Source organism: Carcharodon carcharias, chromosome 20 (genome assembly GCF_017639515.1).
Source record: "Carcharodon carcharias isolate sCarCar2 chromosome 20, sCarCar2.pri, whole genome shotgun sequence".
Lineage (NCBI taxonomy): Eukaryota > Metazoa > Chordata > Chondrichthyes > Lamniformes > Lamnidae > Carcharodon > Carcharodon carcharias.
The window spans coordinates 105473170-105498934 of NC_054486.1; the positions used below are offsets into that span (position 1 = coordinate 105473170).

The 25765-nt window shown below is 42.8% G+C and overlaps 1 protein-coding gene across 1 annotated transcript; it reads left to right on the forward strand.

The window, feature by feature from the left end:
* Positions 1-22: 22 nt before the first annotated feature.
* LOC121292651 (26S proteasome regulatory subunit 4) lies at positions 23-20551 on the forward strand. Its single transcript, XM_041214897.1, has 11 exons — positions 23-93; positions 6421-6474; positions 10137-10233; positions 10694-10818; positions 12333-12518; positions 13520-13648; positions 14943-15039; positions 15961-16150; positions 17174-17325; positions 18764-18918; positions 20223-20551. The coding sequence occupies exons 1-11, from the start codon at positions 91-93 to the stop codon at positions 20355-20357; spliced, it is 1323 nt and encodes a 440-aa protein (XP_041070831.1). The 5' UTR covers positions 23-90; the 3' UTR covers positions 20358-20551.
* Positions 20552-25765: the final 5214 nt, after the last annotated feature.

Genomic DNA, 25765 nt, shown 5'->3' on the forward strand with positions numbered 1-25765 from the left:
CCGGGAGGCTCCGGCTGACGTCTTCAGAGAGCGACGGAGCCGGGTGACGTCTTCAGAGAGCGACGGAGCCGGGAGGCAGGGGAGGAGAATATGGTGAGTGTGTGTGAGTGAGTGAGTGAGTGAAGGGTAGAGAGGGTGAGGAGGACGGAGTGTGTGAGGGAGGGAGGGAGGGAGGGCCCGGGCCGGCGGCGGGGGATCCGGGAGAGACGGGATCGGGATCGGGATCGGGATCGGACCCGAGCGGCGGAAACTGTCAACTCATCATCACCCCTCCCCCACCCTGGAGAGGAAGGGGAGAGGGGAGGGGGAGGGGGAAGGAGAGGAAGGAGGGAAGGGAAGGGGGAGGGGAAGGGAAAGGGAGAGGGGGAAGGGGAGAGGAATGGGAAGGGGGAGGGGGAGGACTTGGTAAAACTCCCACAGCCTCTGATAAACTGCGTCATTTGAGTGAGTGATTTCACTCTGATAAAGTGATCTCTCTTCATTGAATCTTAGGGCACAGTGGGAGGCCATTTGGCCCATTGTACCTGTGCCAGTTTTCTGTTGTCCCACTGCCTGTGCTCTGTTTTGATGTGTCTGTTGTGTTTCCGTTGTTGGCTTTCTCCCCTCTGTCAGAAAATTCCAAGTTCAAGTCCCCCACTCCAGAGGCTTGAACGCAAATATCTTGGCTGACTGTGCAGTGCAATTGTGAGGGGGCACTGCATTGTCAGAATTGTAAACTTCCAGATGAGATGTTAAACTGAGGCTTTGTCTGCCCTCACAGTTACTGTGGCACTCTTTTGAAGAAGAGCAGGGGAATTCTCCCCAGTATCCTCGTTAATATTTATCCCTCAATTCACATCACACAAACAGATTATCTGCTCATTACCACGTTGCTGTTTGTGAAAGCTTGCTGTGCACAAATTGGCTCCCGCATTTCCTACCTTACAACAGTGACTGCGCTTTGAAAAGTACTTCATTGGTTGTAGAGCACTTTGAGCCATTCGTGGTCATGAATAAATACAGGTCTGTCTTTTCTTTTTTCTTTCAAATATTTCCCTACAAATACTCTTTGCCTGCAAGTATTTATCTAATTCCCCCTTTTATTTTTGAATATGCTTCGACCACCCTTCCAGGCAGTGCATTACAGATCATAACTCATTGCATGTAAAAATCTTTCTTTATGTCACCTCTGATTCTTTTGCCAGTCTCCTTAAATCCATGTTGTCTGCTTACTGTCCTTTCTGTGTCTGGTAATGGTGTCTATTTATTTCCTCAATCAAAATCATAAATGGTTATGATTATCTCTATAAAATCTCCTCATAACCTACTCTGTTCTAGATTTTCCACATCATTGAAGCCCCCGATTTCTGTTACCATCTTAATATATATCTTCGACACTATCTCTATCCCATGACATCCATCCTATATCCTCTGCTATCCAGAACTGAACATGTTATTCTAGCTGAGGCCAAACCAGGGATTTTTAAAGTTTTTAGTATGACTTCCTTGCTTTTGTGCACTCTGTACCTTTAATAGTAACACCTAGGGTCCCGTATGCCTTTTTAAAACCGATTCCTCAACTTTGTCCTGCCACTTTCAAAGATTTGTATATACACACCTCTAGTTCTAACAATTCCTCCACCTCCTTAAGAGTGTTTCATTTAGCTTATATTGCCTTTCCCCATTCTTCCTACTAAAATAAATTACTTCACACTTCTGCATTAAATTCTGTTTTACCCATTTCACTAACCATTGTGTTGCTAAAGTATTGTTTCTTAAAATGTAGAAATTATTTAAATATATAGTCATTGAGTCCTGTTTGCATTATAAGTAATATGTATGTAAAGTGTAAAAGCAAAATACTGTAGATACTGGAAATCTGAAACAAAAACAAAAATTGCTGGGAAAACTCAGCATCTCTCTACAGATGCTGTCAGATCTGCTGAGTTTTTCCAGCATTTTTTGTATTGTATATGTAAAGTGTACTTGTTTTGACTTTATCTGACGCTGTTGACTGTTTGGTGCTTACAAGCAATGGTATTTTGATAAAATTTTAGAAGTATGAATGCTGGAAATCTGAAATAATATTGAGAACATTGGCAATGCACAACAAATCTGTCATCATCTGAAAAAGGGAAAGACAGGTTAATGTTGTGAGTGCTAATGAGGCTCTGATAAATTCTAGTCAAGATGTAAAATCTCTTTTCAGACGTTGGAAGATATGCTGTGTACCTTTGGCATTTCCTGGCTTTATATACGATGTGTTTCTCAGAGTGGGAAAGGTGTATACATTGCTTGTTTGGCCTGAGCAGAGGTACTGCTCAGCAAGGATTGAGAGAATCATAAAATGGTCACACTATAGAAGGAAGGCCATTCTGTCTGTCTGGCTCCTTTAGCTCATTTCCCTGCGTTATCCACGTAGCCCTGCAGATTTCTTCTCTTCAGTTAATGATCCACTTTCCTTTTGAAAGCCATGATTGAATCTGCCTCCACCACACTCTTGGGCAGTATATTCCAAATCCTAACCACTCACTATGTAACAAGGGCTTTCCTTGTGTCCCCTCTTTTGATTGTAAATCTATATCTCCTCATTCTCAACCCTTCCACCAATGTGAACTGTTTCTCTCCATCTATGCTGACCAGACCCCTCATGATTTTAAGCACCTCTATCAAATCTCCTCTCAACCTTCTCTTCTCTGAGGAAAAGCAGCCCCAACTTCCCCAGTCTGTTCGCTGCAGTCCCTTATCACTGGAACCATTCTCCGAAATCTCTACTTGCACGCTCTGTAATTTCACATCCTTCTTACATTGCGGTGCCCAGAATTGGACACACTGCTTCAGTTGAGGTCAAGCCACTGTTTCGTAAAGATTCACCATAACCTCCTCGTTTTTGTTCTCTCTGCCTCTTTACTCTCTACATGAATAAAGTGGGGTAACTCCTGGTTTGTCTCTGCCTCCTCATTCTTCCATTGTGAGATCTTTCCTGGAGTAAACTTGTGGAGTTTTAAATTGAGTAAAATCTCAAAAGGCCTCTGGCATACCTTTCACATAACCTTGCACATTCTCTCTTTTCAGGTAGCATTCCAATTCCCTTTTGAATACCTTGATCGAACCTGCCTCCACCACCCTCTCAGGAAGTTTGCTCCAGACTCCAACTAGCCATTGGGTGAAAAAAATTTCCTCACATCACTTTTACTCCTTTTGCCAATTTTTTTGAATCTGTGCCCTCTAGTTCTTGATGTCGTTCTTGAGTGGGAGCAGTTTCTTACTGTTTACCCTGTCCATACCCCTCAGGATCTTGAATACCTTTATCAAGTCTCCTCTCAGCCTTCTTTTCTCCAAGGAAACCAATCCCAACCTCTCCAGTCTATCCTCATGGCGATTGTTCTTTATCACTGCAATCATTCATGTGAATTTCCTCTGTACTCGTAGATTTCTGTCACTAGCACCAGTGTAAAATCCCCAACCATCAGCACCTCGCTCTAGTTTCTGCAAATGCCACGTTCTAAAAAACACAAACTACGTTTTAATAGAAAAAAGAATCTTCAATTGTACTATATGATGGTGTTTAATTTCACCTGCATTTATATTTATGAACTCAAGATTATCTTGTTTGGGGTAAAAATGGGACAATGTAAAAAAATATAATGTAAGCTTTATGATATTACCATGTTTTAGAATTCTGAACATTTAACCTAGGCACAGCTATTATCCTAGCATTAGGACAAAGAACAGCTAACATTCTGATGAAAACAATATTTCACCCCAAAACATGTGCAATACTGGGAGAGGTAATCGAAAAATTGCTGGAAGAGGGAGGAGCATCTTAAAGAAACGGAGAGAAGGGCAGAGTGACCCTTTCTGACTGATCCGGATTCATTCCAGTAACCCAGTCAGATGCTGTACTTTGTTCCAAGTCAGTGCAGCCTGAACAGCATTTCCTCACTGTGAATCTGGCCGGTGTTATCATGGGCAATGTTTCATTGTGATGGGGGATCCTTTGGATTTGGTGGAATGTGATCAGGAGTTCGCTGAAACATGGGAGGAAGGTTCTGCTTTTTATGATTGGGAATAAAAGTGGAATCTCTCTAATTAAAAGGGAGAAAGACAGGTCTTAACCAATGTGAAAAGGAAATTAGATCTGATTTGTCAGGATGGGGGCATTATATTAAATGCTCCTCCTGTCCTCTAGATGGTGCAATTTGCTATAGTGCCCCTCTCAGCCATTAATAATGTAAACTCCTGAGAGAGCCAAATAAAACAATCTCTGGGAAAGGGCTTTGGGAAATTCCTCCAAGAACAAGCATTCCTCATTTGACAATCTCTTTGAGGCTGAGGCTAATCAGCGCATAAGACTATAAGACATAGGAGCAGAAAATAGACCATTTGGCTCATCGAGTCTGCTCTGCCATTCAATCATTGCTGATAAGTTTCTCAACCCCATTCTCCCTGTAACCTTTGATCCCCTTACCAATCAAGAACCTATCTATCTCGGTTTTAAATACACTCAATGACCTGGCCTCCGCAGCCTTCTGTGGCAATGAATTTCATAGATTCACCACTCTCTGGCTAAACAAGTTTATCCTCATCTCTGTTCTAAAAGGTCTTCCCTTTACTCTGAGGCTGTGCCCTCGGGTCCTAGTCTCTTCTACTAATGGGAACATCTTCCCCACGTCCACTCTATCCAGGCCTTTCAGTATTCTGTAAGTTTCAATCAGATCCCCCCTCATCCTTCTAAACTCCATTGAGTATAGACCCAAAGTCCTCAAACGTTCCTCATATGTTAAGCCTTTCATTCCCGGGATCATTCTCATGAACCTCCTCTGGACCCTCTCCAGGGCCAGCACATCCTTCCTGAGATACGGGGCCCAAAATTGCTCACAATATTCTAAATGAGGTCTGACCAGAGCCTTATAAAGCCTCAGCAGCACATCCCTGCTTTTATATTCTAGTCCTCTTGAAATAAATGCCAACATTGCAGTTACTTTCCTAACTACCGACTCAACCTGCAAGTTAACGTTAAGAGAATCCTGGACTAGGACTCCCAAATCCCTTTGCACTCCAGATTTCTGAATTCTCTCCCCATTTAGAAAATAGTCTATGCCTCTATTCTTCCTACCAAAGTGCATGACCTCATACTTGCCCACATTGTATTCCATCTGCCACTTCTTTGCCCATTCTCCTAACTTGTCTAAATCCTTCTGCAGCCAACCCGCATCCTCAATACTGCCTGTCCCTCCACCTATCTTTGTATCATCTGCAAACTTAGCCAGGATGCCCTCAGTTCCTTCATCTAGATCATTGGTGTATGAAGTGAAAAGTTGTGGTCCCAACACCGACCCTTGCGGAACTCCACTAGTCACCGGCTGCCATCCTGAGAAGGACCCCCTTATCCCTACTCTTTGCCTCCTGCCAGACAGCCAATCTTGTATCCATGCTAGTACCTTGCCTCTAACACCATGGGCTCTTATCTTACTGAGCAGGCTCCTGTGCAGCACCTTGTCAAAGGCCTTCTGGAAGTCCAAGTAGATAACATCCATTGGCTCTCCTTTGTCTAACTTACTCGTTACCTCCTCAAAGAATTCTAACAGATTTGTCAAGCATGACCTCCCCTTGATGAAACCATGCTGACTTTGCCCTATTTCATCATGCACTTCCAAGTGCATCCAAGGATAATCGAGGTTGCTGACTGTACCTGTGGCCTGGCCTTGCCTCCATCACCAGCATCTCTTCTCCCAGAGGTTTTTTGCAACTCAAGGCGGATGTTATAACTTTAAAAATTATCACCAGTTGTCAGTAAATTAGATGCATGAGAGAGGCTAATGCACCTCTAGTGGCATTGCTTGCAGAGTCAGGTAGTGGTGTCACAGTTCATTCAGAGAGTCTGAATTGAGGAATGTAGTTTTTACACACATGTTATAGTCTGGAGCTATGGATAGTGTTGGGTGGATTCTCCAACATTCTTTCCATTAAATGGCTGACTAGGAATCTCTCACTCTTACCGCCTGCCATTGGCGTGTGTTGGAAGGATTTACGGGTTGATACTCAACCTGTTTGGCTGCGTTATGAATGCACTTTCCTTGACCATCAAGTCCTGGAGTGGGACTCGAACCCAGAGCTTCTGGCTCAGAAGCAGGAATGCGACTCACTGTGCCACAAGACTTCGCCACAGATTCTTGTAGTGCATTGTTTTACATCAGTGAGATATTGTCAACAAAGCCTGATGCAAGAAGTGTGTGTTATAGGCAAAACTTTAAGATAGACATGTGTGTATATGTTAAATGTCTGCCATAACTTGTTTCAGGGATTGATTAGGAACAGGAGTAGTCCGCTCAGCCCCTCAAACATGTTCCACCACTCAGCTAGATCATGGTTGATCTGAACCCAAGTCCATTGATCTGCCTCATTTTATGATCCCTGTGTCTTTTTTTTCCTTTTCAGGGTCAAAGCCAAAGTGGTGGTCATGGAGCTGGAAGTGGTAAGAAAGATGATAAGGTGAGTATTTGAGCCTGTCTTTGCCATTCAGAATAAGTATTGTTATAATATCTTAAACTGTAATTAAATGCACAGTGACGAAGTCCCAGGCTGTTCATGTTATTAATTATTATGGATGGGCAATAAACGCTGGCCTAGCCAGCAATGCCCACATCCCACGACAGAACAAAAGAATGCACATTTAACAATTTGGCCTCACTTGAAGGTTGTCGTGGTTAGAAGAAAACTGAAAGTGTAAGACATGAATCGACCTGAGCACTTTCAAAATATTGTGGCAAAAAATCAAAATTCAAACTCATTCAAACAAACAGGCAAAAGTTTTACATAATTCTTCAGAAACCTCATAATAACAGCGAGAGATAGAGAGAGCGAGTCTGGGAGAGAACAGTGGCGGGTTTGCTATTTTTAAAAACTAATTTCCGTAAATTGATCTCAAAATTTGCAATGAAAACGTTCGATTTATGCAGCAGAAATGTTTGAGATATTCAGGACACCATGCTAAAAGAAAAATGATTATCTGAATGGAAATGCTATCAAAAGCATGAGCAGCCACCCTACTTCAAAAGGGAACTAAACAGAAAAAATCAGGAATTCACTTTTCACTTCCAGCCGATCCTGATTATGGTTGTTACGCTCCAAGACACTAGTTGCCACGTCATTACCATGATTTTGCGAGTCTGGTATCTTGCTTGCTAAACCTTAACTACATCTACCTTAAACACTTGTAGATTATAATTCTTGTTCTGGGTCAGAATGTTGCAGGTCCAGCCTCAGTGAGTGACTAATATGGGCAGATACTCCCGTGTACTGTTGAGACAGTGCTGTATTGTCCTTTCAATTCATAAACCTTGATGGTTCTAAAGCACAATATGTGCCCAATTATCCAAAGTACCTGTGCCAACTATATACTAGGTTATTTCAGAAGTGATCCTACTGCCTATTTGAACAGTTGTTAAAGATCTCATGGCACTAGGCAAAGAAGATTAGGGAGGTCTCCCAAAATCTTGCCCAGCATTACTGTCTTGTGCATTGCTTGCGGTTCAACCTTTACCCAATAGGTTAACTGATCGTTTACCTCACTGCTTCTTGTGGAAACTTGCTGTGTGCAAAATCAGCATTATATTTGCAGACAAGAGTCAGTGCACTTGAAAGTAATTCACTGCATATAAAACACACGACGTTTTTAACATGATGGCCTTATATAAATGTGAGTCTTGTACTTTTTTTCCGTGATGCAGTTATCATGGAATGATGCAGCCACAGATGGAGGCCATTTGGTCCATTGTCCCTGTGCTGGCTCTTTGAAAGAGCTATCCAATTAGTCTCACTCCCTGACCCTTTTTTCCATAACCCTGCAAAAGTTTCCCCTTCAAGTATTTATCCAGTTCCCTTATGAAGGTTACTATTAAATCTGCATCAACCAGCCTTTCAGGCTGTGTGTTCCAGATAATACCCATTCGCTATGTATAAGTTATTTAATCATATTTACTTACAGGTTAAGCACATCTTGGCATGCTTTACTATTTATAATAAATCAGCTCAAGCCATAAACACACTAGAGCCAATCCACGTGGGGTTAATCTACTTTTTTTATAACATGTCATTACAAAGTCTGATGCGCAGGAATACTTCTGGATGAATTGGATTTGTCTTTTGGTAAATCCTCCCAATGTTATGATGAGTATGAGCACTGCAAACGTGTTCATCCATGAAGTCTCGATCTCCTGACAGAACTGAAGCTAACAATCAAAGCTGCGGTTTATAATATTTCCTTTTTTTTGTAAAAAAGCAGATTTTAGTGTTTCACGGATGTTGTACTTTGTCCTAATCTTCACCTCCTCCCTCATAGATTTATTTCCGTTTTAATAACTCAGCAATTGGAGATTTTAGAATTAGCTACTGTTGATATTACAGAAGTTAGCATTTCATATCATCTTTTCCAGCTGCTTTTAGACATATTAATTTCTGAGTGAAAGCATTGGGACAAGCAAAGAAACCCCATTCTGGTCATAAGATTTCCAATTAAGTGTGTTGTCATGGTCTGATGGTGCAGTCAGTTACATTTGTTAGGCACCATTCTCAGAGACAGCTGAATCCAATAGCACAAAAAGTGCAATACAGAAATTCGTCTCGAAGGTAAGAACATAAGAAATGTCCTTACAGGAGTCTGCTTCTCCATTCGATATGATCATGGCTGAATTTCTACATCACCACCACTTTCCTGGCTGATCCCTATTTTCTATAAATTCCCCAAAAATCTATCAATACCCAACGACTGAGCATCCACAGCTCTTGGGTAGAAAATTCCAATGATTCGCAATCCTCTTAGTGAAGACATTTCTTTTCATCTCTGTCCTAATCCCTTATTCTGAGACTACAACTCCTAGTTTTAGACTCTGCGGCTGGGCGAAGTATCCTCTTAATTTCTGCCTTGTTAAGCCCTCTATGTTTTCATGAGATCACCTGTCGTTCCTCTAAGCTCTGGAGAATATAAGAATACTCTATCTCAATATGTCATTTGTAATGTTCCTTTACTCTCCCGTTGTTTTCCTTTGTTTTAAATGACTGCTTCATAATGTGGGAACGCTGTTCGTCATGTTCCTGGGACCTTGTGATCCCTTTTATCCTTTGTTTGATGATTATGATTATTGCTGAAAAGAGAGTTACGTTCCCAAAGCCATCAGGACAAATGCAAGAATGCCAAATTTCAAACATTCTCAATTTTTGCTTTAGGAGAAAAGAGTGCTGATTGATTGGCAAGTCGACTCTGTTGGTCAAGGCTTGCCATGGAGAAAGCAAAGGGGAACTATAGGCTCTCGAAGCAATTGGAAAAAAAGCGCAAGGGTTGAATATATTCCTTTTTTGCAGAGAATGGGCCCCTGTGTTAAGATAATCAGTCCTGTTTATAACATGGTTCATTTACGCTTGCTAGAAGCAACGTACATTCATACACCGAGATCTGTTTGTTGCAAACAAAAGGAGTGTGTTCAAGCCTTGCACCTTTTTTGAATTATTCAGGAGCTTGTGGAGCCTATATTTCCCCATTGCTCTCACTGTGGCAATGCCATGGCCAATCAGAGTTGACTTACCAACTAATCAGCACCCTTTTTTCCTATAGTATAAATTGTTGTGATCGTTTGAAATTTGGCATTCTTGTGTTTGTCCAGTTGAGTGCAAGATGAAAACCTTCAGCAACATGTCTCTCTTTTCAGCAATACTATGACTTTTTAGACATTCTTGGTGTGGTGACTGAGGTACAATAGTTTCCGTTATTACAGTCCTTACCTGTTTTGTGAAATGGCCATTTGATAGCTGATATCAGCTGGTCCAAATCTAGCTACAGGGCAGTGATGTGAATTCAGAAATGCATACTTTTTTAAATTAATTCATGGGGTGTCGCTGGCGTTTAGTGCCCATCCCTAGTTGCCCTTGAGAAGGTGGTGGTGAGCTGCCTTCTTGAACCGCTGCAGTCCCTGTGGTGTAGGTACACCCACAGTGCAGTTAGGGAGAGAGTTCCAGGATTTTGACCCAGCGACAGTGAAGGAACGGTGATATATTTCCAAGTCAGGATGGTGAGCGCCTTGGACAGGAACTTCCGGGTGGTAGTGTATGTGGATAAATGTACACAGATTCGAGAGATTAAAAATAAACTTTTTTGATAGGATAAGAAGAAGAAATATGAACCACCGGTTCCAACCAGAGTGGGAAAGAAAAAGAAGAAGACCAAAGGGCCTGATGCAGCCAGCAAGTTGCCCTTAGGTAAGGCAATGATCTGTTCATTTAAAAATATACCTGAATTTTGGATCTAATTTAACTGAATTCAAACAGCAACTGCATATCAGTGCTTACACACAGCCTTGATGTCAAACAATCATTGAATCACAAAGTCGCTTTATGGTTTTGAATTCACTCCTAAACTTAATTCCGTTCCTTTTGTGTTCGTTTTCTGATGTGGTTTTAACCCATTTACTTCATTTATTTTCTACGTTGTGTTTGCTGTCCTGAGCTTTGCCACTGGAGCTCACATCTTCAGTCACCTTCAGCAATTCCTGACTCTTCGTATTGAAGAGACACAGTTCCAGGTCCTCTTATGTAGACTGATTGGTTCCCTGATGGACGGCCCCTTAAAAGGCCTCGCCAAAGCACTGACAACAGTTGTCAAAGCCTCCCTGTAAATCTTCCCTGAGAATAATTCATCTCTTTCATTCAATTGTAACAGTGACTCCTCACACACAATGCAGGCTGAAGTTGCTGAAGCTGGAGAGGATAAAAGATTATCTATTAATGGAAGAAGAATTTATCAGAAACCAGGAACAAATGAAGCCACTTGAAGAAAAACAAGAGGTTTGTACTGGGAGTATGTAGTGAACAAAAGTGGAACCATCTTTTGCAATGAGCCTTATAGTAATGATCACCCCACTCCCCTGTCGAATACAGTATCACTGAAACCTATAAATAAACAGTAGTCATTTAGTCTAGTTAAGGTGTTCTATTCTAAACTAGTTCTGGATTCTAGGGCACAAATTCCAGTTGGCAGATTTGTCCGAATATTTAACACATCCCTATACATCCCACTACTGGATTTTTCAAGGCCAACGCAGAGATTCAAATCCTCACCGTCACAGTAATACAACAGCACTTTACCTCATCAGTGCCTGACACTGTCCAAAAAAACTGTTACAACTTATCTGAGTGTTGTAGGGGGGCTAATTCATAATGTAAGTGCGGTGCCTGAGCAATGGGTGCTGGAGAAGTTCCCAAACCCTGCCAGCACCCCTCCCATCTATTAGCCCAGGAAACACCTGACGCTGAAGAGGCAGACAGCACTGGACAACCAGGACATGAAGCTCCAGCCCTGACACTCCTGGTTCACCATAAGTGCCAGCACCAACACATCAATTGAGCTGGATAAACACATGAGAAAGAAAGGATTAGAAGGATGTGTTGATGTTAGATGAAGTAGGGGTGGGAGTAGGCTGAGACCAGTTGGGACGAATGGCCTATGCTGTACTTTCTATGTTATTCACATGAGCTGATCTGGTGTGATGGAGCAAGCCCTGCTCCTTACTGTCTGAGCATGGAGCACCCAAACAGCACTGCACCAGTCGTGCTGACCCGTCTAGCTCAATTTAATAATCAGTTTTAAAATCCGGAAGTAAAATATTGGTATCGGTGAAAGTGGATGTGAAGTTGTGGGATTGCTCTAAAAACATGACTCAATTATCCTTCAGGGAAGGAAAACTGTTCTTACCTGGTCTGCTCTATATCTGACTCCAGACCCACATCATAAGATGAGAAATAGGAGGAGGAGTTAGCCACTCGGCCCCTCGAGCCTGTCCACCAGTCAGTAACATCGCGGCTGATCTGATTGTGGCCTTAACTCCACTTTCCTGCCTGTCCCCCATAACCTTTGACTCCCTTGTCAGTCAAAAATCTGTCTAACCCAGCCTTGAATATGTTCAATGACCCAGCTTCCATTGCTGACTGGGGAAGAGAATTCAAAGAGTAATGAGCCTCTGAGAGAAGATATTCCTCCTCATCTCTGCCTTATTTTGAAACTATGCCCCTTGGTTCTAGATTCCCCCACGAGAGGAAACATCCTCTCAGCATCTGCCCTTTCAAGGCCCCTCAAAATCTTACTTGTTTCCGTAAGATTCACATCAGCAAGCTTCACTCTTTACCTTCCTCTGAAATGCCTCAGTGAGCCACGGTTATACCAAACCACTACCTGTGAATTAAGAAGATGACCCACCAACTCTTGGCAACTAGGTATGGGCAATAAATACTGGCCCTGCCAGCGAAGCTAATGTTGTAAGAATGAACTTAAAAAGATGTTGACTCTCTCTTTGGCCTAACAGGAGGAGAGGTCTAAAGTGGATGACCTGAGAGGGACACCAATGTCTGTGGGCACGTTAGAGGAAATCATAGACGACAACCACGCCATTGTGTCGACCTCTGTCGGCTCTGAGCATTACGTCAGCATCTTGTCATTCGTGGATAAAGATCTGCTTGAGCCTGGCTGCTCTGTTCTGCTCAATCATAAGGTAAAGAGCTATGTGTCGATCTTGGCCCCTTTCACTTTAAAGCTGGATGTTTCCTTGGTATTTGTACAGCTGTTTTAATGGTCAAGAAAGGGGATGAGAAATAATAAAGACTGGAAGTGATCAGTTTGGTATCTAACTCCCCATGATCATTGTTTGTTTTATTGTTGAGAAGCCTAGGTAGAGAGCCAAGGCCTGTATCTCTGGGTAGGACCAAATCAAAGGAGAAAAGAATGGGACAGAAGAAATGTCACGGAGTAGCGGTATGTTGACACAAAGCTTGGAAGGAGTAAGCAGTTCCACAAAGTGACTGTAAAAGAGCTAGGCAGCCTAAGTGGCTCTAGTTCTGTAGTGACAACCCAGAGCTCACTGGTTAGAATCGCACCAAGGCAAGATGTAAAGCTGCGTTCAGTTGGTGATTCTGGGGCTGGCAGCAGAAAGCTGCAGGATTGTTGTAAAACTCAACAGATTAATAATTGTTCTTTGGGGAAGGGAATTTGTCAGCTGTACCTGGCTTAGCCCACAAGTGACTCGGTTCCCATGCTACATGGGTGCCTCCTGAGGCAACTTGAACTGGGCACCAAATACAGTCTCATCAGTGCCAGCCACATCCTAAGATCGTAAAACGTACAGTGTCTCAATTTAAATGGACGTAGGGGAGACCATTTGGAGTTTAGGAGGAAGAAGAGGAATTTTTAGAGTGGCAGAGACCCTGGTAATATTGATGCCAGGATGCTTTTTTCGAGTGGGTTCTTACCTCACCTGGTTCTAGATAGTAATGATGGTCATTAATGCATTTGCTGTGATTTGCACTAATTTTTTTTTTAAACCTACTTAAGAGTTGCCCATTGACATTTGTGCATAATTTTAATGCCTTCATGCACATCCCTCCCCTGCGGCATCGAACCAAATTCAGGCTACGTCAGAGGGGCCCGGGTATTCCTGAAACACTTTAAATAGCCTGCAAGCATAAAATGACAGGTTTACTCCATCCTTTGCCTCAGGTCCACGCTGTGATCGGGGTGCTGACGGACGACACGGATCCACTAGTGACTGTTATGAAAGTGGAGAAGGCTCCGCAGGAGACGTACGCTGACATCGGCGGGTTAGACAGTCAGATCCAGGAAATCAAGGCGAGAGCTGCTTTCTCTCTTTTTTAATAAAACAAAATTCAAAATTCAGTGATCCCTTCAACCCCAGTGTGTGCGTGTTCTGAAATAAAATGCCCAGCAATTCGTGCTGCTGTTGGGGCAATTGCCACTTTTAGGTGAGAAAAGGAACTATTGGGAGCCTGTTTGACGTACTAAATAAGGAAGGGGAGCGATTACATCTCCCAGTGGCGTTGCCTACAACAGGTTGAAAACTATCCTTTTATAACAATGGGGTGGTTATCAGCAATGTATGATGTGCAGCCTGTGACAAGAAGTAAATCTGTACACTTTAGGAACTAGGTGTTCTATGCTAGACATTTACTGTGATGCTGGTCGAAATCCTGTGTTGCACATGCAGAGTGCAGACAAAGTGTAGTTTTCAGATGAAGTGCAGTTGATGTTTCATAATCCATTCCCCATTTTAAAATCATATTCTGTCCTTAATTTTATTATTTCATATTATTATTCATACTTGAGTAATATTGACAATTTGCAAAAGTAGGCTCGGTTGGAGTTACGTGGTGTTGCAGTCCGAGGAGCTGGGATATGTTACAGTGCCACCACTGGCAACAAGTTGTAATTACAACATGTCTAGTTTACATAAAAAATTTGCATTACAAATGTTACATTAGGAATTTCTAATGAGGCAGAAGCGACACACAAGTGTGTGTGGGTATATTTCGATCAATATATTCATAAGGACATAAGAAATAAGAGCATGAGTAGGCCATTCAGTCATTCAAGCCAGCTCGATCTGATGTGGCCTTAACTCCATTTTCCTGCCTGTCCCCCATAACCCTTCACTCCCTTCAATCAAAAATCTGTCTAACTCAGCCTCCATTGCTCGGTAGGGGAGAGAATTCCAAGCATAACGACCCTCTTGAGAAGAGAAATTCCTCCTCATCTTCATCATAAATTAGAGACCTCCTATTTTGAAAATGTGCCCCCTCGTTCTAGATTCCCCCACGAGAGGAAACATGCTTTCAGCATCTACCCTAACAAGTCGCCTCAGAATGTTATGCCCAACCTCCTCAGCCTTTCCTCATTAGACAACCCCTTCATCCCTAGAATCAACCTAGTGAACCTTCTCTGAACTGTCTCCAATGCATTTATGTCCCTCCTTAAGTACGGTGACTAAAACTACACACAATACTCTAGGTGTGTGGTCTCACCAATGCCCTTTACAGTTGTAGCAAGATTTCCCTACCCACTCCACCCCTTTGCAATATTCCATTAGCTGCCATAATTAATTGCTGTGCCTGCATTTTTTTTGTAGGAATCTGTAGAACTTCCACTTACCCATCCCGAATATTATGAAGAAATGGGAATTAAGCCTCCTAAAGGAGTTATTCTGTATGGAGCGCCTGGCACAGGTAAACTGTATCTTTAAATTGTCAGTGTTCATTTATTGATCTTTTAAAAAAAATCCATTCTATCTATTCGGCGATATCAGGATAACGATGTTATCAGTGTTTCTACTTACTGCTGTCAGAGTAACCCAGCTGAGGGGTTATACTGCACTTTGATGGAGTTGGTGACTCCAGTGCATTTTGTGCATAGTGCTGGGATTGTCCTAGCCGTTTCAAACTGGGTTTCTACCTTGAGTTTATGCTCAGTATAAAACTGTAGGGCATGACAGTCGAGCTGCATTTATTTCAGCTGCTCAACTGCTACCCAGGCCCGTAGAGCTAGCTCTCTGGGCACCTGAACAGTGCTGTCCAAGCACCACGATAAGTGGATGCATTGCAGGCAAATTGATATCACCTTGTCCTGAAAACCACCCAATGTTCTGTCCTTTGTGAATTATGAGTGGGATCCTGCAACGAGTTGAAAGAGTTTACCCCTCAGTAACAGTCTTGGGCTTGAAACTCGCCTGAAAGATATATCGCTCTCCCTCAGTGCCAGACTAGAGTTTGTGCTCAAGCCTCTGGAATGGGGCTTGAACCCAGGATCTTCTGATTGAAGCAAGGGGTGATACTAGCCAAGCCAAGGCTGTTCAGGGGTGGACACACACAAATAGTTGTTCATATGTGAACTTGCACCTCCTGTCATAGGGTCAGAGTCATTACTGCACAGAAGACGGCCATTTGGTCCATGGAGTACGTGCCGGTTCTCTGTAGAGTAATCCAATCAGTCCCGGGGAGTAAAATTAATTTGTTCAGTGTGTTAGATGTTTCTAATATTCAATCTCAGTGGAATCACGCTGATTGGAACTGGCCACTGCTGAATAGCTGTCGCAAATTCTGTAAACAGCCCAACTTGTTGACCTGTGCCCTTTGTTTATTGATGCTCAGGTAAGACTCTACTAGCTAAAGCGGTCGCAAACCAAACCTCGGCCACCTTCCTGCGAGTGGTTGGCTCGGAGCTCATCCAGAAGTACCTAGGGGATGGGCCGAAACTCGTACGTGAGCTGTTCCGAGTCGCAGAGGAGCACGCCCCCTCCATCGTGTTCATTGATGAAATCGATGCAATTGGCACAAAGAGGTAAACTGGATTAAGAAGTGTCCTTGAGCCCAGTTACAATCTGGTATATGGGTTAAAAGCTGTTTCTTGAGTTTGGTACTATTAATAAAGAGAAACTTGCCCATTTATGTAGCATTTTTCACATCCTTAGGACATCCCAAAGCATGTACTTTTGAAGGGTTGTCACTGTTGTAATGTAGGAAAATGTGGCAATCAATTTGCACACAGCAAGATCCCGCAGGCAGCAATGTGCTATTGAGCAGATCACCTGTTCTGGTGACGTTGGTTGAGGGGTAAATATTGGTTTGAGACACCTGGCAGAATTCCCCTGCTTTTTTCCGAAATGGTGACAGGGGATCTCTTATGCCCACCTCAGAGGGCAGGCAGGGCTTGTTTAATATCTCATTTGAAAGATGTGCCACTCTCTGTTGGTGCCAGACTAGAGTTTGTGCTCAAGTCTCTGGAGTGGGGCTTGAACAACCTTCCGACTGAGGCAACTGTGATACCAGCCAAGCCAAGGCTGTTCACGTGGGCATAAACAATGTTGTTCATTTCTGAACAATTATACATGTTGACAGGAGGCTTATGGCCCAATGGGAAGCTAGATTTAGCTGCCTGAGGGAGAAAGGACTTATTAACCACTGGTTACAGGCGGCTCACTATCATAAGCATTGCTAGATGAAAAAAAAACAAGATTCACCTAGTTCACTTTCTACCATCCTAGTAGCCGCACAATACAATGATAATCATAGGCCCAAAGTCTCCTGTGCCTCTTAAGCCCTACACTCCAACATATATCATGTCACATCCTTGGTGCTCTCTATGTAGATCAGTTCTTGAGCGCAGATTGAGTCTTAAACCAAGGTTCTTATTGTTCCAAATGGTTCACTGCTGCAATTCCATTGGAGGTGGTACCGCTCGCGAGTGGTTTCATGTACTCTCGGCCTGCTGGTGTTTGGCGAGGATCCTCTGTTCTTGCTGTAGTTGCTGTGCTTGCCGCTGGTGTATGGCCGTTCTGACTGTTGATTGGCATTTCGTTCTCAGGTACGACTCCAATTCCGGTGGTGAACGGGAAATCCAGCGTACGATGTTGGAGCTTCTTAACCAGCTGGATGGATTTGACTCTCGGGGAGATGTGAAAGTTATCATGGCCACAAACAGGATAGAAACACTGGACCCAGCTCTCATCAGGCCAGGTGAGTTTACAGCCAATCAATAAACAGAAGTTGCTGTTTAATCAGTTAGACGGTGCAGCATTTCAGCAACTAGATTTGAAATCATTTTTAAACTCCAAAAACTGGAAATTTGAGGTGAAAGAGGTATAAGTCAGAGATCAGCCTTGGAAAACACAATGCAGGTTAACAATTTCGGTAGAGATTCCTTGGTAGTGTGCTCTTTCAGTACCTCACAGGCTTTTAATTCAATTCTGATGTCTTCCGATTGTATGTTACAAAACCTGGTTATTTAACCAAATGTTGCTCATTGAACCCCACTTAAAGGAATGAGAGCCAACCCTGGTGAGTTATGCTGTTGACTACATATCACTCTAAGCGGACATCTGAGATTAACCCCATGCATATTTACGCACAAGTGTACTATGCTAATATTTACTGTTAGTGAAGTGTCACACAAGCCAAGATTACACAGAAGCTTTGAATCCTGCACCAGGGTTTTAATGCACTGACTGCATTGCTGGGGGAGTGTTGCATTGTCAGAGGTGCTGTCTTCCAGGCAGACATTGAACCAATTTGTTGTTCAGCTTATCATTCACAGTAGAGCCCAGAGTTTCCCACTCACCAGTGCCATCGGCAAACAAACTGGTCATTGGGTTGTTCTACCACTGATCATTTGCTGCATTTTTTTTTAAATTAACTCTCAGCATGTTGGTGTCACTGACACAGTCAGTTTTTATTGCCTATCCTTAATTTCTCTTGAAGGTGGTGTGAGTCACTGCAGTCCTGGTGGTGAAGGTACTGTCAGTAATTATACTTTGTAGACACAGTATATCTAAGTTGCTAGTTTTGGCAAGTCAGGAATCAGCCACATGCTGTGGGTCTGGAGCCATACGTAGGCCAGACCGGGTAAGGATGGCAGATTTCCTTCCCTAAAGGGCCAGATTTGTTTTTAATGACAGTTCAGTAGTTTCCTGGTCACCATTACTGATCGCTTTAAGCCCAGATTCATTTAATTAACTGAATTTTAAATTCCCTCAGCTGCCCTGGTGGGATTTGAACTTGGCACCAGCTCATTAGTCCACAACTCTGAATTACCCGTCCAGTGATGTAACCACTATGCTACCATATACCCCCTCCCTCTGCCTACATAATAATCACTGCACACCAAAAATAACTTGTGTGGAACACTTTTGAGACATTTGACACTGTGATGAGATGCTGTACAAATGCAAGTCTCTTTTCTTATTTTGATTTTGTCCTTTAGGGCTGGAAATCTGCTGTCCTCACCTGGCCTGGCCTACATGTGAATCCAGACCCACGGCAATGTGGTTGACTCTTAAAATGCCCTCTGAAACAAGAACAATTAGGGATGGGAAATAAATACTGGCCTAGCCAGTGACGCCCACATCCCATGAACGAAATAAAAATAAAAAAAAAAAAAAAATTTCTGTCATTCCAGGGAGGATTGATCGTAAGATTGAATTTCCTCTCCCGGATGAAAAGACCAAGAGACGCATCTTCCAGATCCACACAAGCAGAATGACAGTAGCCCAAGACGTAAGCCTGGATGAACTGATCCTGGCTAAAGATGATCTCTCTGGGGCGGATATTAAGGCAAGTGGGGTATTTTCCTTTTTCTCTCTCTTGTGTTTCTCCTCATCTCTAATGCTAGATTGATTCCTGGGATGAAGGGATTGTCCTATGAAGAGGAATTGAGTAGAATGGGCCTGTATTCTCTGGAGTTTAGCAGAATGAGAGGGGATCTCATAAAAAATGTATAATATTAAGAGGGTTTGAGACGATTGGCTGACTAGAGAGTCTTGATCTAGCGGTCACCATCTCAGGATTGGGGGTCGACTATTTGGACTGAGATGAGGAGAAATTTCTTCTCTCTCATTGGGTGTCAGCAATGTGAACCTTTGAAATCCTCTACCCCAGAGAGCGAGCTGTGGATCTCAGTTGATGCATATATTTAAGACAGTGATTAATAGACTTTTGGACACTGAGAATCCAGGGATATGGGGATCAGCTGGGCAGCCATCACCTTGTTAAATGATAAAGCAGGCTTGAGGACCCAAACTGCCTACTCCTGCCGTTATTCCTTATTTTCTTACACAGGAGTCTGTAGCTCTTGCCATGCATGGTTCCACAGGAGCTGACTCACTCTCTGGTACCTCTCCCAAGTGCGAGTCTGGCCAGTGAGCATCAACAAGCTGTTTAATTCTGTAGAATATCTCAGCCAGACTCAAATCCCATTGTCAAACATGTCCTCCCCAGCAGAGGTCACCAGATAGCTAGAGAGGAGAGTGGGAACCCTGAGCTGTTTTACATTCTGGGGTATCCGTTTGACTCAGTTGGCAGCAACCTTGCCTCTGAAGCAGAAGATTGAAGCCCCTCTCCTGAGACTTGAGCAGCTAATCTAGGCTGGCACTAAGAAGTGTAGCATGCCGAAGGTGCTGTATCGGATGAGATGTTAAACCAAGTTTGCCTGCTTGGGATGTTAAAAATCCCATGGCATTATTCAAAGAATGTCGGGAGAAATCCCAATTTGCCTGGACAGCATTCCTTCCTCAGTCACCAGGCACAGAATTACTGCTCTGGCATCTCGTTTTTCCTGTCACCTAAGACAGTCAGAATATTTAAGTTTGGAATCTTGCTGTGTACAAAATTGCTGTTGCCTGCTGCATTTGCCCATATAGCAAATCACAGCACCTCAGCACTTTGTGATGTTTACAAGGATTCTAATAAATTGTACACATACAAGCTCCTCATCTAAATGTATCTTGTTTGGCTACAAATTGTCATTTGAAATATGTCAGCAAGTTCTCTCTGTTAATGAGTTCACCATATTGGGGTTTATATACTTAGAAATAACAATGAAATGTGAGATTGAATGGGTTCCTTTATACCTGTTGCAGGCTATCTGTACAGAAGCTGGTTTGATGGCCCTGCGTGAGCGAAGGATGAAGGTTACCAATGAAGACTTCAAGAAGTCAAAAGAAAACGTCTTGTATAAGAAACAAGAGGGCACACCCGAAGGATTGTACCTTTAACTCTTGACTGGATACCTCACATAAACCTTCCTGCCTTCCTTCTGCTGCAAAACTTCTTTGAGGCTTTCCAGGTGTGGGAGTTTGAGGCTGGAGATTTTATGTATTTTTTTTGTGTGTAGCTTATATTATCCACCTGGACAGGGGAGAGCTTATAACCTGTAAGTCATATCTTAATGAATAAAGTGTTATCTGTACATGTTTTGAAATGACCTATGGTGGTTCCTGCTGGTTTCTCCAGTGCTGACGTTTTGAAAAGATGGGCTGCTCAGGTTTGTCTTTACTCGAAATGGGAAACTCCTCAAACCCCTTCCTTCTGGCAGTAACTTGTCCTTTTACCTCAGCTCTAGGTGTGAATCTAGACTGGACTGGTGCTGCGAGCATCTCTTTTCTCTGTCAGCTGTGAACGAGACGTGTGTAGTGTTGCAAGGATGACTCAGCCCAGCTCCCACTCCATACACAGGACCACAACACAACCTGCCTTTAAATCAGTAAAGGAATTCAGAACACTGTCTTACCATTTTCTTGTCACCCAAGACAGTCAGAATATAAAGTTTGAAGGGAAAGAAAAAATTTTTGTCTGTAAAATTGAGGTGTTGGGTCTCCCCCTGTTGTTGCTGTAATAAAGACTCTGGGTTAGAGATACCGTGCCCTTTAATAGATACTGCACCATCAAGAAGGCTGTGCATCATAGGACAGGAGCACTTGGTCCAATCATCCCCGCTCCTTTTAAATTGATTCCAATCACTTGTGCAGCATATTTCTCAACATCCTCCCTCCATGGCTGTTTAAAAATGGGGAGAGGGATAAATCCAGCAACCATGTAGGGCAGTCAGCACAACATCTGTGGTAGGGAAACTTTTAGAGGAAATAATCAGAAGCAAATGTAATTATTGCTTGGAAAAATATGGGTTAATAAATGACGGCCAGCAAGGATTTGTTATAAAACCAAAGGATGCTGGAAATGCTCAGCAGGTTGGGCAGCATCTGTGGAGAGAAACAGTTAAAGTTTTTCAGGTCGATGACCTTTCATCAGAGGATTTGTTATATGTAAATCGTGCTTAACTAAATTTGATTGAGTTCATTGATGAAATAATAGAGGGTTGATGAGTTCAGTGCGGTGGTTTTTTTAAAAGGAGTTTGATGAAGTACCACGCAGTAGATTGAAACTTAGGAAGTTAAAGTGGCAGAAAGTCATGGTGGACATGATGGTTCGTGGTTGTTTTTCAGACTGGAGGTATATTAGGACCACTGCTGTTTTTGAGATATATTAATGACTCGGGTATGCAGGGTTTGATTTCAGAACCTTGGAGAGCCTGAAACGCGGGATTTCAGTTTATGTGGAAAGAGTGCAGAAGCTGGGGCTCTTTATTCGTGGGATGTGGGTGTCGCTGGCTGGGTCAGCATTTATCACCTAATTGTTCAGAGTCAACCACTGGGGTCACATGTAGGCAGATTTCCTTCCCCAAAAGGCCAGATGGGTTTTTACAACAATCGGCAATGGTTTCAAGGTCATCATTAGATTTTTAATTCCAGATATTTATTGAATTCAAATCCCACCATCTGCCGTATTGGGATCTGAACCCAGGTCCCCAGAATATTACCCTGGGTCACCAGTCCAGTGACAATACCACTGACTCCCTGTACAGTGGGGAAAGTTAAAGAGAGATTTATAGAGTTGTTCAAAATCAGCAATGTTTTTGATAGAATAAATAAGGAGAATCTGTTTCCAATGGCAGGAGGATTGAGAACCAGATTTAAAATTGTCAATGGCTAAAGACTGGAGGCAAGATGGGGAATTGTTTTTACACAGTGATTCATTATGGTCATGGAATGCGTTGGCTGAAAGGGCAGTGGAAGTAGACTAAGGAGATGGTGGTGAGGTGGTAATTCACTGGACTAGTAATCCAGAGACCCAGTCTAATGTTCTAGGGAACAAGAGTTCAAATCCCAATACAGCAGCTGGTGGAATTTAAATTCAGTTAGTAATCTGAAATTGAGAAAGTAGTTTCAATAATGGTGACCATGAAACCATTGTCGATTGTTTGAAAAAAAAACCCATCTGGTTCACTAATGCCCTCTAGAGAAGGTAATCTGGCTCCAGATGTGGCAGACTCTTAACTGCCCTCTGAAAATATGTGGCGAGTCACTCAGATCAAGGGCAATTAGGTCAACACATGCTGGCCTTGCTAGCAACGCCCACATCCCACAAAATAATAAATGTTTTAAAATTGTCACTTTCCACAGGGAATCTGATTTTAAAAAAATGCTTGAAATGGAATCATTTGCAGGAATATGGGGAAGGAGCAGGGTGGGAATAAAACTAATTGGAGAGCTCTTTCAAAATGCTGGTAAAGGCATAGTGGGCAGAATGATCTTCTATGCTGCATCATTCTAATAATGAGTACTGCAAAATAGTGACTTCTCAAACAAGCTATCAGAATGAAAACGCTTGTTTAAAAATAGAACACTTTTACAACCCAAATACAATTTGCTGGAATAACCCACTAAACCTGCTCATAAATTCTGAAGGACCTACCTTTGTTAAACCATTAACTGCAAAATCACACATTTTTAAACTGAAGCCATTTATTTCCTGCCTTTGTATCCCCCCTGAGAATGTTAATTAAGTGTGTTACTGTAGCTGCTTTTAGGACGAGGAGTGCTGTCAGGCAGTGCTGATCGTCACTGCAATTGAGCCAAAGGCAGGTGCTAATTGGAATCTGTTAATCTTTCACAGCATTTTCACATTGCTAACATTTGCACATGTTATGTTAGAAACATAGAAAAGTTACGATGCAGAAAGAGGCCATTCAGCCCATCATGTTAGCACTGGCCATAAAAAGAGAAAAGAAGCTAGCCGCTCATTTTAATCCCACTTTCCAGCACCTTGCAGGTTACCTTTTTGTCCAGGTACCTTTTAAATGAGTTGAGCGTTTCAGCTTCAACCACCAATTTAGACAGCGAATTCCAGACGCCCACCACCCTCTGGGTGATAAAGTGTTTCCTCATTTCCCCTCTAATCCTTCTACCAATCACCTTAAATTTATGGCCCCTGGTAATTAACCCCCCCCCCCCCAAGCCTAGATGAAACGGGTCTTTCCTGTCCACCCTCTCTAGGCCCCTCATAATTTTTATTCACACACACACACATACACACACACAACATCAACAGTAAGGAACAGCACAGAAGTGCAAAGAGAAAATAGATGCAGAGGTAAAAGAGACTGAGGGTGAGATGGAAGGAGGGAGGTGGAGAGACGCAGGGTTTTAGGGAGTGAATTCCAGGGTAACTGGCTGAAGGCTTGGCTGGCCATGGGTGAAGGGAGAGGTGTAAGAGTTAGGTTGTTGGGCTGGAGGAGATTTCACAGCAAAGGGCACATCACTGTTTAAAGTGATATCTTCTTTGTAAGTTTTAGTCTCAACTGATATGTATTGTCCTGTCTAAACACCATGTTAAAGCAGTCAGAGAGACTGCTGCGTGATCTCTGATACTGTTCAGCAGGGGGTGCCAGAGAGCCCTCCTGCCTGACAATACAGATGGACCTTTCCCAAATGGAATGACTTTCCAGGGAACAAATGTCCCTCTGACTTTAGCACATGACATTGATTTTCTCACTGGCTGAATCGTTGAATTGGTTCTGCTTCTGACAGCTTTGTGGAGACTAAAGGGGCAAAATGGCAGTGCAGCAGGCTTTATCTTCTACCAGTTTTTAGCCTCCCCCATATGTTCAGTGAAGTTAAGTTGCCAAGAGGTTTTGGTAGTAACTGGAGCGAAGTTATTACACTTCCTGAGAGCCTCTAAACAATATATAATAGTACAAGAACCTGTAAAGATACAAAGAACTTGCATTTGTCTAGCACCTTCTACATCCCAAAGTGCTCCATGGCTACTTAAGTACTTCAAGTGTTGTAGGTAACACAACAGCCACTTTGTGCACAGTAAGCTCCCACAAACAGCAATGTGATCATCTATTTTTGTGATGTTGATTGAGGTATGACTATTAGGCAGACCACCAGGGATAACTCCCCTGCTCTCCTTTGAAATAGTGCCTTGGGATCTTTCACATCCACCAGAGCAGGCAGATCATCCAAAAGACAGCACTTCTGACAATGCAGCACTCCCTCGGTACTGGATGGGAGTGTCAGCCTAGATTGTTATGCTCAGCCCCTGGAGTAGAACTTGAACCCAGAACATTATGGCTTAGAGGAGAGAGTGCTGCCAATCTGAGCCACAGATGACACAAGAATGATGCTCATTAATTATAAGCAGGAGATTTCATTTTAAAACAGTGCAGAGGATTTCACTGTAGCCCTTGTCAAAGAATTTATTGAATTAAACAGCATTTAACAAAAAAAAACTGATTCTTCAGTGCCATATGTTAAACTGGCATTACCTGCTGTCTCCTGTGTCCAAGGGGTGCATATCATGAGCAGAAAGTGTCATTTTAACATTAAAACTGTATTTAAATAACCTCATTACCATCTCATAAGACCCATGCAAGTTTCACAGTCCATTGGCTTTCAATGAGTTTCTGTTAAACTCTGCATGTCTGGGTGCTTGAGCTACGATGATTGTACTTTTGACCTTTATCTAGTATAAGCATCTTTATTCACAAGCCAGGCATCTACAATTACAACATAATAGTGTCGCAGTGTGGTTAAAATAATTTTTAAACAAAAAACGGAATGTATTTAACATTGAAATATCTCGGCTGCCAAATTTCCTCACAGCTGCTCATGCTGTGCAGGGAATCCCCTTTTGCACAGGATTTCTGTTGTTCATCCAGTAATGCAAAGCAGGAAGTGGGAGCAGCTTTGAGTAAATTCACAGCCCTTAACAGATGGTGGGAAATAGAGTGAAATTAATCTTCGGTGGTGGTGCAGTAAGGTGATAAAGGATTAGTTGCCTGTTTATACACTACTCCCTCCCGCCGCTGAACAATATTCCATTCCGCAAATTGGGAAGACCACTACTGGTCCTTCCTGCGCCACTACCAAAGTTGAATTTCACTCCCCAACAAACAGCAGGGTGATCGACCAATTAATCCGCTGTTGGTGATGCCGTTGGTTCAGGAAGGATTGTTGGCCTCGGAACCGAATTTAATGCTCTTCCCTTAATGCCGTGGGATCTCCCAACGCCAACCTGCAGTACACAGTTGGTGCTTCACTTTAACAACTTACTGGAGGGTCAGCCTGCACAGTGGGTGCAAATTCCCGGTTATGACTGTCCACAACCATCTTCTTAACTCTCTTCTGCATTGAATCAGAGCGATCTTCGAATCATCTGTTGGATTTACTCATGGTGCTGTGTGGAACAAACTATAAACACGAGGCTCATTTTGCAAATACTCCTTGTGTGCAACAAATGCAAGACTTACGTCCCAAGGGTAGACAAAGCTTCTGGACAG